General features: G+C 36.0%; 1 protein-coding gene and 1 long non-coding RNA gene across 3 annotated transcripts; both read left to right on the top strand.

Annotated features, from left to right (window-relative positions):
* Window positions 1-497: 497 nt before the first annotated feature.
* LOC120271680 lies at window positions 498-1,280 on the top strand. The gene has a single exon (XM_039278358.1). The coding sequence runs from the start codon at window positions 498-500 to the stop codon at window positions 1,278-1,280; it is 783 nt and encodes a 260-aa protein (XP_039134292.1).
* Window positions 1,281-16,631: 15,351 nt separating this feature from the next.
* On the top strand, window positions 16,632-21,561 carry LOC120272692. 2 transcript variants are annotated; one of them, XR_005540246.1, is made up of 6 exons: window positions 16,632-16,793; window positions 17,720-17,807; window positions 19,153-19,251; window positions 20,200-20,327; window positions 20,422-20,698; window positions 21,295-21,561. It is a non-coding gene; the product is annotated as an uncharacterized LOC120272692 (long non-coding RNA). The 2 variants fall into 2 exon arrangements; XR_005540245.1 differs by having other exon boundaries at window positions 19,150-19,251; window positions 21,295-21,560.
* Window positions 21,562-22,035: the final 474 nt, after the last annotated feature.

Genomic DNA, 22,035 nt, shown 5'->3' with positions numbered 1-22,035 from the left:
TTAATGTTGATTGAAGCGAGATGCGACAAGACTCGAGTGGGTGCTCGACTAAATTGGTAAAACATGGAGGTCAGCGAAGTTGGTCGCGCACTCACCAGGAAAGTATCTTTGTGCACTGTTTTGTTGTGTGAAGTGGTAACATTAAATATTTTGAAACTCACTCAGTGTGTGCCCAGCCACTGGTATGGGCTTAGTTATGGGTTGTAGCCAATGGGTGATCGTGGAGGATCCCCGCATCTTATTAGCGTGTGTGTTTATTGTGTTTTGTGCCTTTATCTTTGACTATATAATACTAGTAAGGGTGTCAGATCACTCGTTAGTGAAAAAAATAGCCCCGTGGAGTGTTTTTGTGTGAGTGTGAGAGACTTTTCTCTTATGTCTTGGCTAGTTCATTTCCAGTGAGGAAATCTATTAATCTTCAGCTCCTCGCTTTAAGCATCAGTGGGTTTATACTTTGTTCTCCACCAACATTGTGGTATCAGAGCCCTATTTGGTGAATGGCGGCCAGCAGTTCTCCGGTGTCACTGTCCCAAGCCTACGTTCCGGTGTTCTCTGGAGCAGAGTACGGGAGGTGGAGTCTTAGGATGAAGACGGTGTTTAGGTCTCAGGAGGTGTGGGATCTTGTGGAGAAAGGATGGGTCGAGTCCAAGGATGAAGCCGTGGAGAAGGAGAACAAGAAGCGTGATGCTAAAGCGCTGAGCTTGATACAACAGGCGGTGGATGGTGCGAATCTGGATCGTATCTCAGAAGCAAAGACAGCTCACGAAGCCTGGGAGATCTTGAGGAAGCAGTGCCAAGGAACGACGAAGGTTCGGTCCGTGAGGATTCAGGCCCTTCATCAGGATTTTGAAACATTGCAGATGGAGGACTCTGAAAGCATTCAGGCCTATGTATCTCGGGTCGTCGCTGCCGTCAGTCAGATCCGGGCGCTTGGTCACAAGCTCGGAGAACCTGAGGTTGTTTCCAAGGTGCTGAGAAGTCTCGCACCCAAGTTCGACTTTGTAGTAGTGGCAATCAAAGAATCTAAGGAGATCTCAAAGTTATCCCTTGATGATCTCACGGGGACTTTGCTGGCTCATGAAGTCAAGGTAAATCGCGCCACTGCTAGAGTAAGTGAGAAAGCAATGGTTATCAAGGGAGATTCCTCAAGCACCTGCAGCAGCAAAGGTGGAAGTCCGGGAAATTCCTGGAGTGATGCTAGAGGCCGAGGAAGGGGTGGCGCTCGCTGGAGAGGAAGAGGCCAAGGTGGTCGTGGACGCAACACAGAGCATAGGAGTTAGGTCCAATGTTTCCATTGCAAGAAGTACGGGCACATAAAAGCAAATTGTTGGGTGAGAGAGAAACAACCTGAGAAGGAGTCTAGTATGGTAGTTGAGTAGAAGGAGGCTAGCAATGCATTCATGGCAAGTAATACATTACAAGTGTCTGGTAATGCATCTCAGTCTCTCGCATCCTCAGTGTGGCTTGTTGACAGCGGCTGCTCCAATCACATGACTGGAGACAAGAGCTTGTTCGACAGCCTGGATGAAGCCCAGAAGAGTAGCGTGAGGCTCGGAAATGACAAGGAAATGATGGTCGGTGGAGTTGGCATAGTTAGTGTTCGTACTCAGACGGGTGAATTGAAGCAATTCCAAGGTGTGCAATTTGTATAGGGGCTGGCTCACAACCTCATAAGTGTGGGGCAACTGCTTGCAAGAGGGTATTCTGTTGTGTTCAATCAAGACAACTGTATTATCACTGATAATCACACAAAAAGGCAGGTTATCAAGATCCAGAAGTCAAGAAACAATATGTTTCCTATTGAAGTCTCAAGCATCGCAAGATTAAATGTAGCAGTGACGAGGTATTCAACCTCTGTGTTATGGCACCTACGTTTGGGACACTTAAATTACCGAGGTCTTATGACTATGGCACACAAGAACATGGTGTCTGGGTTGCTTGGTGTAAAGGAGGGACCACAATGTGTGCATTGTGCTGTGGCTAAGCAAACAAGGACTTGTTTTCCTAATGCTGTATCTCGGAGAAGTACCTCGTGTCTCCAGCTTGTGCACATGGATTTGTGCGGGCCAATGAGCGAAACATCACTGGGTGAGAATAAATATTTTTTCTTACTGGTTGATGATTTCAGCAGGTGGAGCTGGGTATACTTCCTCAAAAGCAAGTCTGATGCGTTACAACAATTCAAGGTTTTTCATGTCCTGGTTGAAAGGCAGACAGGGCGGAAGCTCAAAGTTGTAAGAAGCGACAGAGGAGGAGAATTCACGTCGCTTGAGTTCCAAAAGTATTGTGAAATATGGGGAATTAAGCGGGAGCTAACAGCACCGTATACACCCCAGCAAAACGGAGTAATTGAGCGGAAGAATCGAACTGTAGTCGAGATGGCAAGATGTCTACTTAAGTGTGGTGGCCTCCCACTTAAATTCTGGGGAGAAGCTGTGTCTACAGCCATTTACTTGATGAATAGATCCCCAACAAATGTGCTGAAGGAAAAGACTCCATATGAAGTCTGGCATGGAGCCGTGCCGTCTGTTAAACATCTAAGGGTATTCGGGTGTATTGCTTTCACCTTAACTCCATCGCACAAGCTGCACAAGCTGGATGAGAAGGCTGAAAAATGTATTTTTGTAGGTTATTCATGTGAGTCTAAAGCTTATAGGCTATATAATCCAGTGTCTTGCAGGATTATCATAAGCAGGGATGTAATCTTTCATGAAGACTCACGATGGAATTGGGAAGCATGTCAAGGAGGAGAACCAGGGTTTTTGATTGATGTAAACCCAGGATCAAGCTCAGAAGAATCAAATGGCTCCACAGAACTGCAAAGATCGGAAGATGAGGGTAAGGAACAGCCAGGAAGCACGAGGACATGTGGTGAGCCACGCAGCAGTCAAGCAGCACCATCTGAGGTTTCTCCTCCTATACGAACAAGATCACTCCATGACATCTACCAGTCATGCACATTTGCACTACATGTAGCTGACCCTGTGAGTTTCAGTGAAGCTGTAAAGAGTAAGGATTGGCAGAGGGCAATGGATAGTGAAATGGAGGCAATTATTGGAAATAACACATGGAATCTGTGTGACCTTCCAATAGAGAAGAAAGCAGTGGGGCTGAAGTGGATATACAAGACAAAGCTGGATGCTGATGGTCAGGTCGTAAAGCTTAAAGCCAGATTTGTGGCCAAAGGCTATGCACAGCAGCAGGGAATCGACTATGAGGAGGTGTTCTCCCCGGTCGCTCGACTGGAGACAGTCAGGTTGATACCGGCTCTTGCTGCTCACTCTGGTTGGAAGGTATGTCATCTTGATGTGAAGTCGGCGTTTCTTAATAGAGAAATTCATGAGGATGTATATGTCACGCAACCAGAGGGATATGTTGTTAAAGGAAAGGAGCATCTAGTGTGTAAGTTAAACAAGGCACTCTATGGTCTGAAGCAGGCACCGAGAGCGTGGTACTCTCGGATTGATCAGCACTTCAGGGACATGGGATTTGGAAGAAGTGAAAGTGAACATACACTTTACAGGAGACAAGGAAAGTGTGGAGAAATGTTAGTGATAAGTCTGTATATTGATGATATTGTTTACACTAGCTCCTCCGTTGCAATGCTTGAGGAATTCAAGAAGGAGATGATGCAGACTTTTAGTATGACAGACTTGGGTGAAATGGGACTCTTTCTAGGACTGGAGGTGAAGCAAAGGGTAGATGGTATCTTCTTATGTCAGAGGAGTTATATTGTAAGTTTACTGCAGGAGCTAGACCTGATCAAGTGCAAACCAATGTCAACCCCCATGGCACTAAACGAGAAGCTACAGGATGATGAGAGTGAAGAGTTTGGTGACCCTGGATTATTCAGAAGCGTAATTGGCAGGTTGCTCTACATTTCACACACCAGACCTGACATTGTTTTTTCTGTAAATTTTCTCTCTAGGTTCATGAGTAAGCCTCGCAAGAGTCACTTCAGTGCTGTCAAAAGGGTACTGAGGTATCTTGCCGGTTCTGTGAATCTGGGGCTGTGGTATTCGCAGAAGGATACAAATACTCTGGAGGCCTATACAGACAGTGATTGGGGAGGATCCAGAGCTGATCGAAAGAGCACATTAGGCATGCTATGTATACTGGGACGCAGTGCTATCTCATGGGGATTCAAGAAGCAGGAGATTGTTGCATTGTCCACCACCGAAGCAGAGTACATAGCGTGTACAGCTGCTGCATGTCAGGTTGTCTGGCTAAGGAGAGTGCTGCAAGATGTTGGAGAAGAAAATAGCGAACCTACTAAATTATGGTGTGACAACATGTCGGCAATTGCTGTGGCAAAGAATCCAACACATCACGGCAGAACAAAGCATATCGACGTTCATTTCCACTTCATTCGAAATCTAGTTGGAGATGGACTGATTTCTCTGCATCACTGCCGAACTGAAGATCAGCTTGCCGACATTTTCACCAAGCCGTTATCCTCGGATGTACATGGGAAGTTCAGAGATTGGCTTGGGCTGTGCATGCTTCAATCAAGAGGGGGTGTTAATGTTGATTGAAGTAGAGATGCGACGAGACCTGAGTGGGTGCTGACAAATTGGTAAAACATGGAGGTCAGCGAAGTTGGTCGCGCACTCACCAGGAAAGTATCTTTGTGCACTGTTTTGTTGTGTGAAGTGGTAACATTAAATATTTTGAAACTCACTCTGTGTGTGCCCAGCCACTGGTATGGGCTTAGTTATGGGTTGTAGCCAATGGGTGATCAGGAGGATCCTGCATCTTATTGGCAGGTGTGTTTATTGTGTTTTGTGCCTTTATCTTTGACTATATAATACTAGTAAGGGTGTTGTATGCTGGTTAGCTGAAAAATAGCCTGTGAGTGTCTTGTGTGAGTGTGAGAGACTTTTCTCTTATGTCTTGGCTAGTTCATTTCCAGTGAGGAAAAGAATAAGTACTATTAAGAGAGCATATGTGCATGAATGGTGTTTCTTTGCACAATTTATTGCCCTTGGTTGATATTGCCGATTCAAGGATTACTAAGACAGCAAAAATGTATTAGTTATTGAAAATGATATATGGATGACACTGTCTACATGTCAGAATAACCAAATAATTCTAACCAGGAATGTTAGACAAAACTTATATATTGCTTATACAATGTAATGGAGCTCATAGTAGCCCAATATACCATTTTTTATAGTTACTTCAAGTTAACCAGCCAATTAATGAATTGTAAACTTGAAGTTTTAAGAAATAAATTTTTCTTTGGTATGTTGACAAAAAAAAAAAGAAAAAAAATATTAATAAGTAAAAGCTCTGAGAACAGTGATTAATCGAAAATTACTTTTATTCTAATAAAGAGATATCAATCAATGCCTTAGGGTACTCCATAAACTCAAAACTACATAATAGACTAACTGATGCTCCTAGTGTATAATCAATTATTATTCCATGTAAAAATTTAAATTATGTTATTTAATTGATAATATTTTAATTATAAATCTGCAAGATATTTATTAATATGAAAGTCAATATAAGAAAAGAATTAACAAAATATCAAACTAACTGATTATAAAAAAAATAAAAATAAAAATGATCAAACTAGCTAGTTAGAATCAGACAAGTTAAATTATAATTAAACTTATTAGACTTGAGCTTTGACTATGTATATATACATGTGGTAGAATGGTAGACCTCTGATCACCAAAAAATTAACTTGGAAGTTCTCTTCGCTTGGACGAAATAATTAACAATGTCCCAGACAAACATGTGTCTGTGTACGTGTTAAAAAACAGTTTGAGGTCTGACTCAATTACTCAGCATGCATGTTAACAAGTTCACATGTTAACCTTATTTTTTGTGCCAATATGCAAAAGCAATTTGTTTTTTTTAAATAAAGCCCTTGAATTCTGAAACAAGCTCTTCTTTCCCTCATGAATTAATAAACCATGCCAATTGAATCTGAAGCATCTTCTTAAATTTTGGAGACAAGAACTCTCATCGTTGTCTTTTGTTGTGCATTAATTGTTTAAATCAGCACAGATCAGAAACCTTTTGTATTGTGTTGAAGCTGTTCATGACTTTTATTTAATGTAATTTGTATTTTAGATTATGTGTTTGGATTGAATTATATTCAAAGTTCTTTAAAGTTGGCTATAGGATATATATATATATATATATATATTAGCACTACGTGTTAGTACCTTCAGAAGAGAAAAATAGAGAAATTTTTCAATCTAGTAGATGTTTCATGTTGAAATTGTCAATTCTGAGTTACATGTGGATATATTAGAGCAAAACAAACGCAACGTACTCAAAGATAATTCTAAGTTTTAAGTCAAAGTTTAAAGTCTAATAAATTTAATAAACCTCAGGTGTGCTACAAGAGGTTTTTATATATAAAACTAATTAATTAGTCTGACCTAGTACTGATCATGATGACTCAGTGCATGACAAAGCTTGTCAATTCACAACAAACATAAACCGACTTTCAAACCATGCAATTTGTAGATGCCCTGCTCTCACGTTTTATCTATGCACTGGAATATATATTAAAATTGTTGGCACCTCAACTACCACAGGATCATAGAGAAAGATGACAACGTAGTTCAAACATGCATGCAATATGGCCCTACAAACTAAGGACACTAGTCCATGTTCAAAATGTTTCACAGAACAAGCCAAAATCCTCAAAGACAAGGCCACTGATCAAACAAGTGATCCAATTGAGACCAGAACTCTCTCTCTCTCTCTCTCTCTCTCTCTTTCTTTCTTTTCTCTATAAATGTTACCTACCGAAGTGATGACTAGAAACAAGCACCGGCACTAAACAGTAGGAACATCAAGCAAACATGGGAATCCGTTTTCTGAGGGTGACCGTCAACAAGAGTAGAGCTTTGGCTGATGTGCCTAAAGGCCACTTTGTGGTGTATGTAGGTGAAACAGAGAAGAGGTTTGTTATACCTATATCTTATCTAAAGCATCCTTTGTTTCAAAAGCTTCTTCATAGAACTGAGGAAGAGTTTGGTTTTGGCCATGGGATGGTTGGGATTAGAATTCCAAGCTCTGAGCAAGCTTTCAAATCTCTCATACATCAGCTAAAGGGATTGTATTGATATATTTTGTTTATGTGTAAAGAGATCTAGGCATTTATGTATACTCATTCTTTTTCTTGTATATTTTTTTATTGAAAAAAAAAAATTATAACAAAAAGATGTTCAAATTGCTCAGGAGTTTTGGCTGAAATATACTTTGTGAGTCTGTGTCATTTGTGATTGAGTAAATTAATTAAAAGCACCTGAGTAGGTTTAAAAGTCTTTTTATCACTCAAGGCTTCCCTTTTATATGTTGCACTGATATGCTTTGTGTGCATGGAAATCAAGTCCTTGACTTTTGGAAAGTCAGCCTACAAGTTTGGTTTCAGAAGGAACTGTGTTAGAACATAACACACATGCATGTGTATATATATATAAACATACATATAACATATATATATATATATATATACTATCTTTGTTTAATTTAGTAGTTTAACTATTGTCTTTGATAGGTTGTTATATATCTTTATCTTCTCATTGTAAATCTCCTGGACCATGTGGCATAATAGAAATAATTTGGCCTTTTTTTTAGAGTTTATTTTATCGAGGTGTCTCACAAAATTTGGCATAATTGGCCGTTTATATCTAGCTTTTAGTTACCCATTAGTCTTCTCTTTTTGAAAAGAATTTTAGCTTTCTTGTTTTTCTAAAACAAAGCTTGTCATAACATGAAGAACAAACTAATTACGGACACTAAAAAATATATATGGATATGGATTAATTTGGGAGTGTGACATCGAAATCATTGTTCTGATCAGCTCAATGAACTCATAAAACTCTCTTATTTTTATTTTTACTATTTTCTTCTGATCACAATATATACTGTTGGAGTTTGATCAGATTATTGTTGGCAATAGAATCTAGTTACTTCATGGACAGTAACTTGATTGACTGAGAAGAGGCCAGTGTTTGTTTGAGAGCAAGTTGGAAATGTTCTAATTGAATCTTATTGTATTGCTTTTGTTTTGTTAGTATGTCTTTAGTGAACTATTATGGTGTGTATGCTTCTATTATATAATGTATCAGTGATCTTGAATATCTATGAATGAGATAATGATTTTAGTGTTATCTCAATTCCGAAAATCATCTTGAGAGACCTGTGAGTTCAAACGATCCTAATAGCGGTATCAGAGAACAATGGCAACTGGTGGAAGCTCCAGAAGTTCTTCTTCAAATGTTCCTTACTTTGATGGTGAAGATTATAGCCTTTGGGGTCTAAAGATGGAGACTATGCTCCTGTCCAGAGATCTCTGGAGCATAGTTGAAAAAGGGTATAAAGAGGATGAAGAAGATGAACACAAGCTGGCTGAGAACATCAAAAGGAATGCTAAAGCTTTGTTCCTCATTCAACAAGCTTTAGACAAGTAGGTGTTGATTCGCATCTCACAAACCAGGAATGCAAAGAGAGTATGGGACATCTTGAAGAATGAGTTCCAAGGATGTTCAAAGAGCACAACAACCAAGCTTCACACTCACAAGCAAGAACTTGAGAACACTCGCATGAAGGAGGGTGAGTTAGTGCAGGACTACATCAGCCGTGTCTTGACTGTAGTATATCAGATACAGTCACTTGGCAAAAAGTTTAAAGATCAAGATATTGTTGTGAAAATATTGAGAAGCTTAACATCTAAATTCTCTCATGTTGTATCCTCAATTGTTGAAGCTAAAGACCTGTCCAAGATGACAGTTGATGAGCTATAAGTAGCTCTGTGAAAGGTCATGAAGGTCGACTTGACATGTATTCAGATAATGTGGAAGTAAAAGCTCTCCATGTGAAATCTGAAGTAATAGCAAGAAACAGCTCTGCAAATCTCACAAGTGGCCGAGGGAGAGAAGCTTTTAGAGGCCGTGAAAGAGGTAGAGGCCGTGGAAGGACTGCTGAAGCTGCCCGATCAAATGAAGGAAGCAAGCATTACAAGGGAGTTCAATGCTTCATTTGCAAGAGGTTTGGACATGTTAAGGCTCAATGTTGGTTTTGAAATAAGGAAGCCAATGTGACAGAAGAAGTGAAAAATGTTAAAGATGACGAATGAGTTGTTTTTATATCAAAAGATGGTGCAATGAAAGAAGAAGGAAGGACATGGCTTATTGATAGTGGATGTTCAAACCACATGTCAGGAGATAAATTCATATTTTAGTTTATAAAACCTACATCAAATCAAATCATAAGACTTGGAGATGGAAAATCTCTCCAAGTTGAAGGAATCGGATCAGTGTCCCTAGGCTCACAAATTGGGAAGACAACTATCCTAACTAATGTGCAGTTTGTTCCCAACTTAGCACACAATTTGTTAAGTGTGGGACAACTAATGAATTCAAGGCTTGATGTAGAATTTTCAGGTGAAGATTGCATCATCAAGGATGCCATAACAAAATCAAATATAGCTCAAGTTAATATGACTAAGCACAGACTCTTTCCATTAATTGTTAAAGATGTACTCCATGCTCATGTAGCTCAAGATGATGAAGCTGTTACAAATCTTTGGCACAAGAGATTTGGTCATGTATACTCTAAAACTCTGAAGAGCTTACATCTGGTGCTTGGACTATCATCTATCAGAAGTGTTGCTCCTTGTGAAGCTTGTTCACTTGGAAAGCAGTCCCGTCAAGAGTTTCCAAGAGGACACTCAGTTCTTGCAAAAGCTCCACTTGAATTGATCCATGCGGATTTGGTGGGACCTATGAAGACTCCGACCATTAGCGGTAATCTTTATTTCTTTCTTCTCACCGATGATTACTCTAGATACAGCTGGGTATATTTTTTGTAGAAGTAGTCTGAAGCACTACAAAATTTCAAGGCCTTCAAATTCTTGGTTGAAAAATAGCTGTCCCTTCCATTGAAAACTCTCAGAACTGATAGGGAAGGCGAGTTCGTGTCCAAAGAATTCAAAGAATACTGCAACCTCACCGGCATTCTTCATCAACTGACAGCCCCTCGTTCACCTCAGCAAAACATGGTGGCTGAGAGGAAGAACCGAACAATCAATGAGATGGCTCGTACCATGTTGCAAGAAGCCGGGATGTCATCAGAGTTTTGGGGAAAAGGGTGGCGGCTGCTGTATTTATCCTCAATCGTTCGTTGACTCATGCACTTGAATCTCAAACTCCAGTGGAATCGTTAACCTGGTCAAGGCCGAGAGTGGACTTTCTCAGAGTGTTCGGATGCATCTCATATCGTCTCGTTGACCCAACATCGGACAAAGTTTGAAGCCAAATCCAAACTCTACATTTTGATTGGCTACTGCACTCGTTTAAAGGCGTATCGGGTGATAAATCCAGATATGAAGCTCGTACATGTCAGCAGGAATGTACGATGTTTTGAAGACAAGTTTTTTGATTGGTCAAAATCATCCAACTCAGCATCATCAATCTTTGTGCCAGCTGCTGAAATGGAAAGTGATGAAATCAGTGAATACTCATCGTTAGATCAAATGAATGAACAGTCAGAGATCCTTCACCCTCAAAACGCCTCATCTCCCAGAATTTCAAATGAAACAACCTTAGACGATGAAGCTTTGGCGAGGTATCGAAATCTCAATGAAATATACTCTTCTTGTTCCTTTGCACTGACAGTTGCAGATCCCATGACTTTTGAAGAAGCAAAGACATATTCTGAGTGGATTGTAGCTATGAATGAAGAGATGGAAGCTATTCATAAAAACCGAACCTAGGAGCTGACCAGAAGGGAAGAAAGCAATTGGTTTGAAATGGGTATTTAAGTCAAAATTCAAGCCAGATGGTTCTTTGCTAAGAAGGAAGGCTCTAATTGTAGCAAAAGGCTATGCTTAACGTGAAGATAAAGACTTTGATGAGATCTTCTCTCACGTTGCTCGAATGGAGACCATACATCTCTTCATGGCACTAGGAACAAAGAGAAGATGGAGATTATATCAAATAGACGTCAAGATAGCATTTCTGAATGGAGAATTAAAGGAAGATGTGTTCGTTGAACAACCAGAAGGTTACATCATCACAGGAAAGCTATGTATACAAACTTCGAAAGGCTTTATATGGACTTCGCCAAGCTCCCAAATCCTGGTATAGTCGCATTGATTCTCAATTCACTCAGATGGGCTTTGTGCGAAATGCCAATGAACCAACAGTGTATAAGAAGCTACAAGGAAGTGCTGGCATACTGTTGTTGCGTTTATACGTCGATGATATTATTTATATGGGCTCATATGAGATGATGTTAAGAGAATTCAAAGAGGAGATGATGGTAACATTTGAAATGACTAATCTTGGTCAATTGAAGTACACCCTTGGTTTGGAGGTAACTCAATTCAATAATTCTCTATTTGTTTCTCAGCACAAGTATGTAGTTGACATGCTATTCAAATCTGGAATGGAGAATTGCAAATCAGTGGCAACTCTAATGAACTCAAATGAACAACTTCATTTGTATGACAATTCAGGGAGTGCTAGTTCCACTAAGTATAGAAGAATTGTAGGTGGGCTGCTGTATTTGACTCATACTTGACCAGACTTAATGTTTGTTGTGTCTATAATCTCTCGATTCATGAGTTCACCCACAACTCATCATTTTGGAGCACTAAAAAGAATACTAAAGTACATCAGTGGAACATTGAATTATGGTCTATTCTACATAGCAACTGAAGGTCTCAAATTGCATGGATACTCGGACAGCAACTGGGGAGGATCCTTAGATGACTGATGAGCACAATAGGTTGGTTTTTCTCTTTGGGTTCAGTTGTTATTGCTTGGAGCTCAAAGAAGCAAGCAATTGCTACACTTTTAAGCACCGAAGCTGAGTATATTGCCCTCACTACTACTGCTTGTGAAGTAGTGTGGCTGTGAAGATTGATGGAAGATCTGAGTGAGAAGCAGCTCAATTCATCGATGATTCATTGTGATAACAGGTCAGCCATTTTAATTGCTAGAAATCCAATTCATCATGGAAGAACAAAGCACATAGACACTCGTTATCACTTCATTAGAGATCTTGTGAAAACATGAGCAAATTGATTTAGTTCATTGTGGAACTAATGATCAACTTGCTGATATCTTTACTAAAGCTTTGACACATCAAAAGTTTGAGCATTTCTGTGAAGCACTGGGAGTTTGTCAACATTCTAATCATAAGGAGCGTGTTGGAGTTTGATCAGAACATTGTTGGCAATAGAATCTAGTTACTTCATGGACAGTAACTTGATTGACTGAGAAGAGGCCAGTGTTTGTTTGAGAGCAAGTTAAAAATGTTCTTGTTGAATCTTACTGTATTGCTTTTGTTTTGTTAGTATGTCTTTAGTGAACTATTATGGTGTGTATGCTTCTATTATATGATGTATCAGTGATCTTGAATATCTATGAATGAGATAATGATCTTAGTGCTATCTCAATTTTGAAAATCATCTTGAGAGACATGTGAGTTCAAACGATCCTAACATATACATGAAGAATGATTGTCTCTGATTAATGGGATAGAGTAAATAGTACTTTTATAAATTTAAAATATTACAATTTGAATCTCTGATGTTCACTTATTAACCAGATGATTATATTTATATATATATATATATATATATATATAACTTTGCTTTATTCAAACTAATTAAAATGAAGCCAAACATTTATCATTACAAATAAAAATTATAATATAGAATATAGCCCTTCAAAACCAAGCATAGAGAATAGATATACAAGAAATGTGTCTTATAAAAGTGATTTTCACATTCAACCTAAGTTGTTCTTTCACCCCTTAATTATAATTTTCATTTCTTCCTCAATGCAGTGTTCCTCCCCATCATGAAGTTATATATATATATATATATATATATATAATGTATATATAATTTATATGATTTATAAAATAGATATATTTGTTGTGGCGACAAGCTTACAAGATTACATCATCTCCGAATAGGAGAATTTATATTTTCATAAATTGATAACAGGCGTATAGAGGAATTAGCATGTGTGTACATGGAGAAGTTCGATGCAAGGGTATTTCCGTAATTTGGTGGCGATGGGATTTTATGGTTCTAACAGGTCTATTTGATGGGAAACGGGTCCAGGAAACAAACTCGTGAGTCATACCAAAATTTGGCCAAATTCCATCATTTAGGCCTCGAAAACCCTAATTTTGTCGTTTTTTGTAATAATTGATTTCGTTGTATCTTAGGCTAGAAATCTCTGATTTGTGAGCCGTTTGTGGCAATAGTCTTTATTTTGTTAAGTCTTTTATTTCTTGTTGATATTTGAGAATTTACCATATTTGGTATATTTTCAAATTATCTTATTTTTTAGTGTTATTTTCATTCACCTATTTATTGTAAGCCTACGGGCAAGAAAAAATCAGTTTTGTGATCATCATTTTCATTGAGTACACTATCTTTGATTAACAGGTGTTGGACAGCTTGTTACCTGATATTTGAGCACGAATCAACGGGTTTCAAGTATACCGCTGCATCATAAATTCTCTTCCAAATTCAAAGATTAAGAATTTCAAACCAGAGTATAGTTATTTAATTAGTATACCATAAGTTTGTTTATTATTTATTTTCTATTCTTGACATAGTTGAAAGAAAAGGGAACATTTTAAGTTAGAGGTTATTATGGAATGTTTGTAATAATTGTTTTAATAAATTTGAATGAACCATCTTTAGCCATATTGAAACTTTTAACCTTTCATTTTAAGAGAAAGAGTTAATCTCAATCTTTATACCACCAATTTTAGCAATATTATTATTAATTATGAAAACTTACAGTATTATATATTTATTGCTCAATGCACCAAATAGAATTTACAAGAATAATATTAAAAAAATATTATATATTCATTCAAAAATAAAGTAGACATCGATAAAATATATCGTAAACTACACCAAAAATAGATAGTAAATTAAATATATATGCTAATTATCTCATCATCAAAATATTTTTTTCATCTTTATGATCATTGTTGTTTTCATATGATTTTAGTAATTAAAAATTATCTTAGTTATAATTTAATCTTCAAAGCAAAGGGTGCTCATTTCTCTTTGAAAAAATGTAGTTGGGATGAGTATTGCTCCTTCCAAACAAAAATAAGGTTAGTACTTTTCATTAATTATTTTTAATTACTTTTTAAAGTTTCTTTTTAAGTTGAGTGAAGAATAAACAACTAAAAAATTATATTAAAAAATAATAAATAATATAGAGAGAGACAAATGTTTGTAAAAACTATTTGATAACAATTTGAGGATCACTCCTCAAAACGGAAGAAGTTGCATATAATTTATTTTTATTATCTTCGTCCCAATGTTTAGTTTGTTTATTTTTCTCCCAATTGAAATGCATGTACTTCACTGATATCATGCCAAAAGAATCAAACCATTTTAGTCTTCGAATTTTTTGAAATGATTAAAAATTTTACCAAGTAATATATATACAAATAATTCAACATATTTCCTTTCCACAAATAAAAAATATATAATTACAATTTAATTCCCAATGTATTTTCTTATTTTTAGTGACATGTCATGTTTATATTTGTTGTCAGTGGCCTCAAAGGAGATATATTCTTTCTTTCCTATCAAGGAACAAACGAAGAAGAAAGTGTATTTAAGAGAAATATAACAATAAGATATCTAAAGCGATTTGCTTAAAATAAAGAAGTAGGTTTTAGGAAAATCTATGAAATAAAAATATAATTCCTTTTTCTTTTCTTGCCAAATTCTCTATAAATATCAGTTTTGTTAATTAGGCATACACAAGCACACTTATACTGAGTATCTTGCCAAAGAAGATATCTTCTTTCTTTTCCTATCAAGGAACAAACAAAGAAGAAAGTGTATTTAAGAGAATATAACAGTAAGATATTAAGCGATTTTCTTAAAATAAAGAAGTAGATCTAGGAAAATCTATGAAATAAAAATATAATTCCTTTTTTTTTTTTGTTGCCAAATTCTCTATAAATATCAGTTTTGTTAATTAGGCATACACAAACACCCTTCTATGAGTTTCTTCTCTTACTATACACATCCCAATTTTTTATTTCTGTGTATCTTTCGTTCTCACAAACATAATATATTTATATATGTATATATTTTTGCCCTCATCTCTCTTTATTATTTTTCTATAGTGAATTAAGCTCCGGTTGATTTTTTTTATCTCCAAATTAATAATTGGAGGTTGATTATGAGCCTTATTTAACTAGCATATTTTTTATGATAATCTAGCTATGGTATGCTCAAGTAGATTTTTTTCTCTAAATAGTAGCTTTATTTTTTTATTTTTTTAATTCTTTATAGACCATATTATTAATGTTCAACATCCCATAGAATTAATGAATGAAAAATATCATTCAACGATTTGCTTATATTAAAGGATTTGGGCTTCTTTTACTCCATAGAAGAACTAAAAAGGAAAATAATCCTTCTTTTTTTCTTCACTGGAGTGAAGGAAGCTCTAATCCTTTTTTTTTTTTAATCTCAAAACTTTTGGAGACAGGATGTGAATGTTACTACTGTAAATATCCCATGGAATAATTGAGCAACTTCATTCAATAGTTTGTTCATTTCAAAGGAGAAATATATCACTAAAAAAAATTGTCATATACCGACACTTAATTATAGTGACGGTCAAATTTTGTAGATGTAGACTGTTTTTACAAATAATACTTTAAAACTCTCATAATAGATTAGATATCTACTGACGAATTTCGCTCCGTTAGTATAGCTATTATTGTATTCTGACTTTTATCTATAGTGACGGTCAAATTCCGAGCTATAGACTGTTTTTACCAATAATACGATATTTACTGATGGATGTAGTTCCGTCAGTATAGCTATTATTGTATTATCACAAGATATTTATCAAATTCTGTAGCTATAGACTGTTTTTATCAATAATATTTTAAAACAGCCGGAATAAAGAAAATATTTACTGAAGGATTTTATACCAACACAACTCTATAATTATCAGAATAAATCAAATATTTACTAATGCATATTCTTCCGTTAGTTTAGTTATTCTCATATATAGACGCTTATTTATAGTGACGGCCAAATTTTATAGGTATAGACTATTTATACTAGCGAAATTTTATAACTACTAGAATAAATCAAGCATTTACCGACATCTATTTTTCTGTTGATATAAATATTGCTATGGTAAAATTGTGTAATTACCAAGGGTTTATACTAATGAAATTTTATAACTGTCAGAATAAACTGGACATTTGTTGACGGTTATATGTTTAAAATATATGTAATTATATGAAAAAATTATTTTATTAAAATATACAAAAATAAACATTTTCATTTGTAAAAATAATTTTTAAATTTTTTTTACTAATAATATTAATTATTATGAAAATTATGCTTTAAACAATATATATTATATTTTTAAAAAAATGAATGTATTACATTTACAATTATTTTAATAATTCATTAAAAATTATAAATCTAGTTATATTCATTGTTAACATCGAAAATTTACCCTAATCTTTTACTGATTTTTTAACATATTAAAAAAAATTCTAGATAGTTCTTCAACGGCTCACGCTATATTAACATATTTATATAAAAAAGAAAAATCACCATTGTCTTTCTCTCAACGGCTCACCCTTCACTCTCTTTCTCTCGACGCTTCCATCCATCACCGGAACCCTTCCATCCATTGCAACGCTTCCATTGATCGTACCATATCGTCGGAATCAAGCTCTTATGAACGAAGGTCTCCGGAAAACTCTGTTACCGGCGCACAATCAAAATCTAGGTATGAATCCATTAACATCTCCATTAGCTAGGGCATTTCTATCCGGCGAGAGTAATGGTTTGGGACGGTGAAGATGGAGATGAGGAGGCCGGTAGTGGTGGTGGTTGAGGGGTGGCGAGAGAGAGAGAGAGGAGAAAGATGATGAGTGGGAGAGTGAAGAGGAAGAGTGATGAGAGGTAGTGGGAAGACTGAGAGGATTTCCATCTTCTTAGTTCAACGGTGTTGTGCTCTATGGGGACAATGGGGATGTGCGGGAGCCAGTACTGCAGCGCTTGTGGGATCGTCAGGTGTGGCTTTCCAGGGAAGCACACCGACTTGGAGGTGATTCCTATGAGGTAGACAAGTTGGGAGCGCAAACGACGTTGCTGGAGGAGTTGGAGGAGTTTGGGTTTCAAGGGTGAAGCGGGTGATGGTGGTTTGTAGGGTGGTGGCGGGGAGGTGGCACATGGCGGTGCCAGTGAGGAGGAGGAGGAGGAGAAAGTAGGGTATGATTCAGTGGTGGTGGTGGTGGGGCCAGAGAAGGAGAGTGGGGCCTGTTCAAAATGAAGAAGAGGACGAATTCTTGGTTTTCAATGCATGGGCACTGCTTCCTTGTTTTTTAATCATATATAACCTTTGACTCACAAGACTTTGATTCACTTGATGTTGTTGTGCTGGTCTTAGTTTTTGTTTTGGGACTCTCTCTGTTTCTATCACTATTGTTGATGTGTGTGTGTGCGTGCATGTGTATAAACATTATGGTTTCCATGTTCTTAATTTCTCTTTTTTGTTTTCTTAATCTTTCTCTGATCTTGGAATGATGGTGTTGATGGTTGTGCATTTTTTTTCCTTGAAAATTTTCATTATATGACTTAATTTGTGCTGGTGGCTTTATGTTACAAGAAGCTTACTAATGGAGTACCAACATTTTTTTTCTTATTGTATAGGTGATTAAAAAAAATTATCGAGGTTAATTTTCCCAATCTCTCAAGGTTACTGATTTCTATCAAGCTATCCAGTGAGTTGAAGAATATGGTAAGGATTATGACCAATTCATGAGTTGACTTTTTGCTAATATGGTAATGATATGTTGATTTTCTTAGATTTATTCTCTTCTTCTTTATTTTCTCAGACTAAAATCTTGTGATACTGATGCTAGCAAATGATGAACTTGTTTCATGCTTGATTGCATGTAAATGCAGTTGTTGTAGTGATTTGTTGTCCAAAGTCCTGGTTGATCTTCTTTTTTTCCTCAATTTCTAAGAGATTGAAATCATATTTGACTTCTGGATCAATTACAACAACCAGATGCATCATTGCACTTCTCACTTTACACATGATGCTGTATTGTTTTCTAGGATTAGTTACTTTCTGCAGATACTTTCTATAATTTGACTTCTGGTTGATCTTTCTTTATTTTCTAGAACATCTGATTCATGATGTAGCGCTTGGTTAATTTCTGCAGCAAATCATAGAAGTTTATCCTTCCCCTTCCATGACTTTAATTTTAAGGATGATAAACAGTTTCACATGTGCTGAGTTCCCAACTAAATATTTTTTGGAGGCATATCTAGTAGATTAAAGCTTAGAACCTTATCTAAGCCTTTTAGTAGAAAACTCTCTCTGTTTGTTGCACATTGGAAAGAAATGCCGAAGTTAAAAGCATTATCCATATTCTTCTTGTTCATCTCTCATTAGATATCTCTTCTTAAAAGTATCTGAAGCCAATGTGATTGTCTAACACCAACCATGCCAGCAGCAAAAATTCCGTTGGTCAAGATATTCAAATAGCATATTTACCACCACATTCAGAAATTTGATGGCTTGGATATTAAGAAGTATCATTAAGATTATTTAAAGAGAATTATTTTCTATTGCATGGTGATTGTATGGTACTATGGATTAGATCATTTTAGTGGTTTAAGACAATTTTAATATCATATAGGTTATAATATTCATTACTTCTTCAACTACATTTTTGTTAATTGCTATCATAAATCCTATTAAGTTCAATTTTTTTAGAAAATCCAATTTGCTTAACAGTAAGGTACAACAGTCTAGACATTGAGGTACCAATCTTCAATCTTTGGGCCAGCTTTTCTAGTTCAATGTATTCCAGATCTTTTTAAGATGTTAGTGCCAGGAACACTAGCAGCAGCAGCAGCAGTAGCACTAGTCCTGAACCTTGTTTTTTCATATTAATTATGTGTGGAATGGTTTATTCTTTGTTTTAGTTTTATTTATGGGTCTGTGAGTTGGGGCCTGTATAACTAGTGTTAATTTATGTGAATTAATAAATTAGTAAAATAATGGTTTTTTGAAGCATAAGAATATTTGACATTGAACTAGAAAGTAATAGTTTCTAATATATATGTAGTAGGCGGCTAGTGTGTGGGCATTTGTGGACAAAGCGAGGAACATGTATTGATGGGTCATCACATGGTTGGTTCTGTCTGCTGAAGGAATCACTAACTCACTGGTAAGCCTTTGGTCTGCGCCCACCATTGTCTCTCGCCTTGTCTTGTCTTGATATGCAGTGGCAATATATATACACATGCACAGTTATATATAGTTTTGGCCATCTGTTTGCTAGAATGATTGATAATATTATCATCCTTGCTTCTCTCTTCCATTTTGATTGCAATGTTGTCGCCAGTTTTGTATGTGCCATAGTATATTATGGTTCGTGAGCAGCTGGTTAAATAAGAACCACCATGTTCTCATTTCCTTCATTGTTTTGGGGTTTTAAGGTGGGAAGAAAGTTGGTGATCATTTCCTCTGAAAATATACTCTTAAATGATTCCGAATTAGTTTTTGTGGATGAGATTGTTTAGGTCTGGTTGGCTGCAGATTTAAAAAGGCTTGATAATTCTGGCTGTACCTCTTCATTTTTCTATTGATCTGTTTTTTTATCTTCCTCTTTATTTTCTTATTCTTCGTTTTAGTCTTTGCCACTAAAACATTCAAAAAGATGGAGACACTGGGGGTATAGTACCTACTTCTTTGGAATCCCTTTCAAATATTTTGGAAAACCTTGTTCACAGTTTAGACTAGTCTTGTATATAATCTATTAGCATTCAAGGTGCTTTGAAAATTTTGAACTTCAAAACTAAAAATATTTTATGACCATAGGAATTAATTAAAGTTTAATTTTTATTGACCTGGACAGAACAGTATGATTGAATAACTAGGATGACATTTTTGACAGAACTTGTTCTTGCAAACCTGGTCTTGGTCACTAGTCCATTAAATTTTTCTTGTGGTCGCTGCTAGATAGTCAAATCATCAGTTAAAAACTCAAGAAAATTAAGATTGATGTACAATTGCAGAAGTTATCTAACCACCTAATTTAAATTTTTCTCGAGTACTTCCTGCTTAAAAGATGTCTTCTGCTTCATATTGTAATGATCTTTATCTTTTGTTGCAGGTTTCTTGAATGCCATTTTGAACTTAGTTGAGAAGGATAAAGATACAGGAGCTCTGAATAGTGCTGATCTTTTGCTTAATTTTCTTCATCGTTCTTCTTTGAAGTAGATACTTGCATTCTAAATTTAGGTAAAAATTTTTGTGAAAGAAAGGTACCAGGAACTAAAAATGATGGGACACGTAATGACACACACATCTACACTGATGCTGAATTTGAAAACAGATAACATGTGTGTGCATCAAGTCTGGGAACAACCGTGGCTGGTGATGGTGATGCTTGTTTACATTGTGAAGATGGGAGATGTAGTGCATGTTAAGCAACTAGATCTCAATATTGTACGAGGCTGCGTAGTGGAAGCACTTTGCAGGATCTCTACAAGGAAGAGTTTTATGATGATGATGACAATAGTGATTGGGAACCAGTACATCATTTTGTTTTGAAGAAGTGGTTTTGTACAAACTGTACATTGCCGAACTTTGATGATGTCTCTCACTGCGATGTATGATCTCACTGCTCCTCTTACAATATTGAAGTAGTATTCACACATGATGAAATTCTCATAAGGCACTCTATTGTGGGTTAGCATGTGTAGCATGCAAGTTTATCTAGTGCTTCCATGTGTTAAGATATTTTTTACGCTTAACACTTTATTTCCGGTGCATATTTGTAAAGCCTTTTAAATTTGGTTTACCTTATTTCATACTTTGCATCAAAGTTTTGTGGAGAACATAAAGAGTTAGAATTCTTCAAACATGATGTTTTCAAGACCCATAATGAATTGGGAACTGAGAAAATTTCCAGCTTAGATTCAGGCGGCAGAGATAAATGTGCCATTATGTTAATTCTTCTGTCATATAAGATATTGATTGTCTTGGAAGATAGGAATCTAAAGTTCACCATTCATTAAGTGCTTTTAAATTATGCTAGTGCTTGTCTTTTAGAATTTGGTAGTTCAATGTACTTTTTGGTTTTTGGTTAGGCCATTTATATTTTGCAAAAAGTTCTGAAATTTATCATCTCCATACTTATAGTAGTTTTTATCTGACATTTGATCATGTAATATTTATCTGTTTTACATTGTAATACAAAATGCAGAATCAGCTTCAGACACATCTACAGCTGTTGGTTTTGATGAAAGGATGCTGCTCCACTACGAGGTTAGACTGCATTTCTCATAACTTGAGATTGATACATGATTTATTTTTCTCAATGTTGCATTTCGATGAGTATTTTTGTAAGACTGAAATTTTGTTGTCATAAGTCAGAAGTTTATGTGAGTTACATTGATATTTATATCTATTTGAAAATAGAGTGTAGCTTAAATTATATGGGTTCCTACTTTTTTTAGGATGTAGACCTTTCTGCCAAATGAGATTTTTTTCTAATTAGTCTTTCACACTTCTAAAAATTATTTTAAAGCGAATGGTCTTTTGGATTTTGTTAATTTTGATTTGTAAGTTCTTGACATGGCCAACTCCTATGAAAAACTAATTTAGATTTGGTTACTAACAAATTGTAAATTATCCTTGTACAAATTATGCCATAATGTATTTCAATTGCATTCTCTATCAGAAATTACTTTGTCGACACATTACTTGGTTTATGATTTTCTGATAGTTAATGCCGAATAAAAAGGATAACTTATATTTATGATATAGAAGCATACAGCTTGAAAGCATGAGTGGAGTCATTGAAATGTTTGTACCCTAAATGCGCGTGCACACACACATTTATTTCTACATGTCTGTTTGCTTTGAAATCCATTTTGATGTTTCATATCTTGTAAGTTTAAGTTTAAAACTTTTTTGTATTCCTCATTGGCTTCTTCATGTTGTT

The sequence above is a fragment of the Dioscorea cayenensis genome, chromosome 11 (assembly GCF_009730915.1).
Source record: "Dioscorea cayenensis subsp. rotundata cultivar TDr96_F1 chromosome 11, TDr96_F1_v2_PseudoChromosome.rev07_lg8_w22 25.fasta, whole genome shotgun sequence".
NCBI lineage: Eukaryota > Viridiplantae > Streptophyta > Magnoliopsida > Dioscoreales > Dioscoreaceae > Dioscorea > Dioscorea cayenensis.
Note: the sequence above shows the minus strand (reverse complement) of the source record. Positions and strands in the feature narration are given on the sequence as shown.

Bases quoted from the DNA above. Each gene is read 5' to 3' on its own strand.
- LOC120271680 (XM_039278358.1), top strand. From the start codon at position 498: ATGGCGGCCAGCAGTTCTCCGGTGTCACTGTCCCAAGCCTACGTTCCG.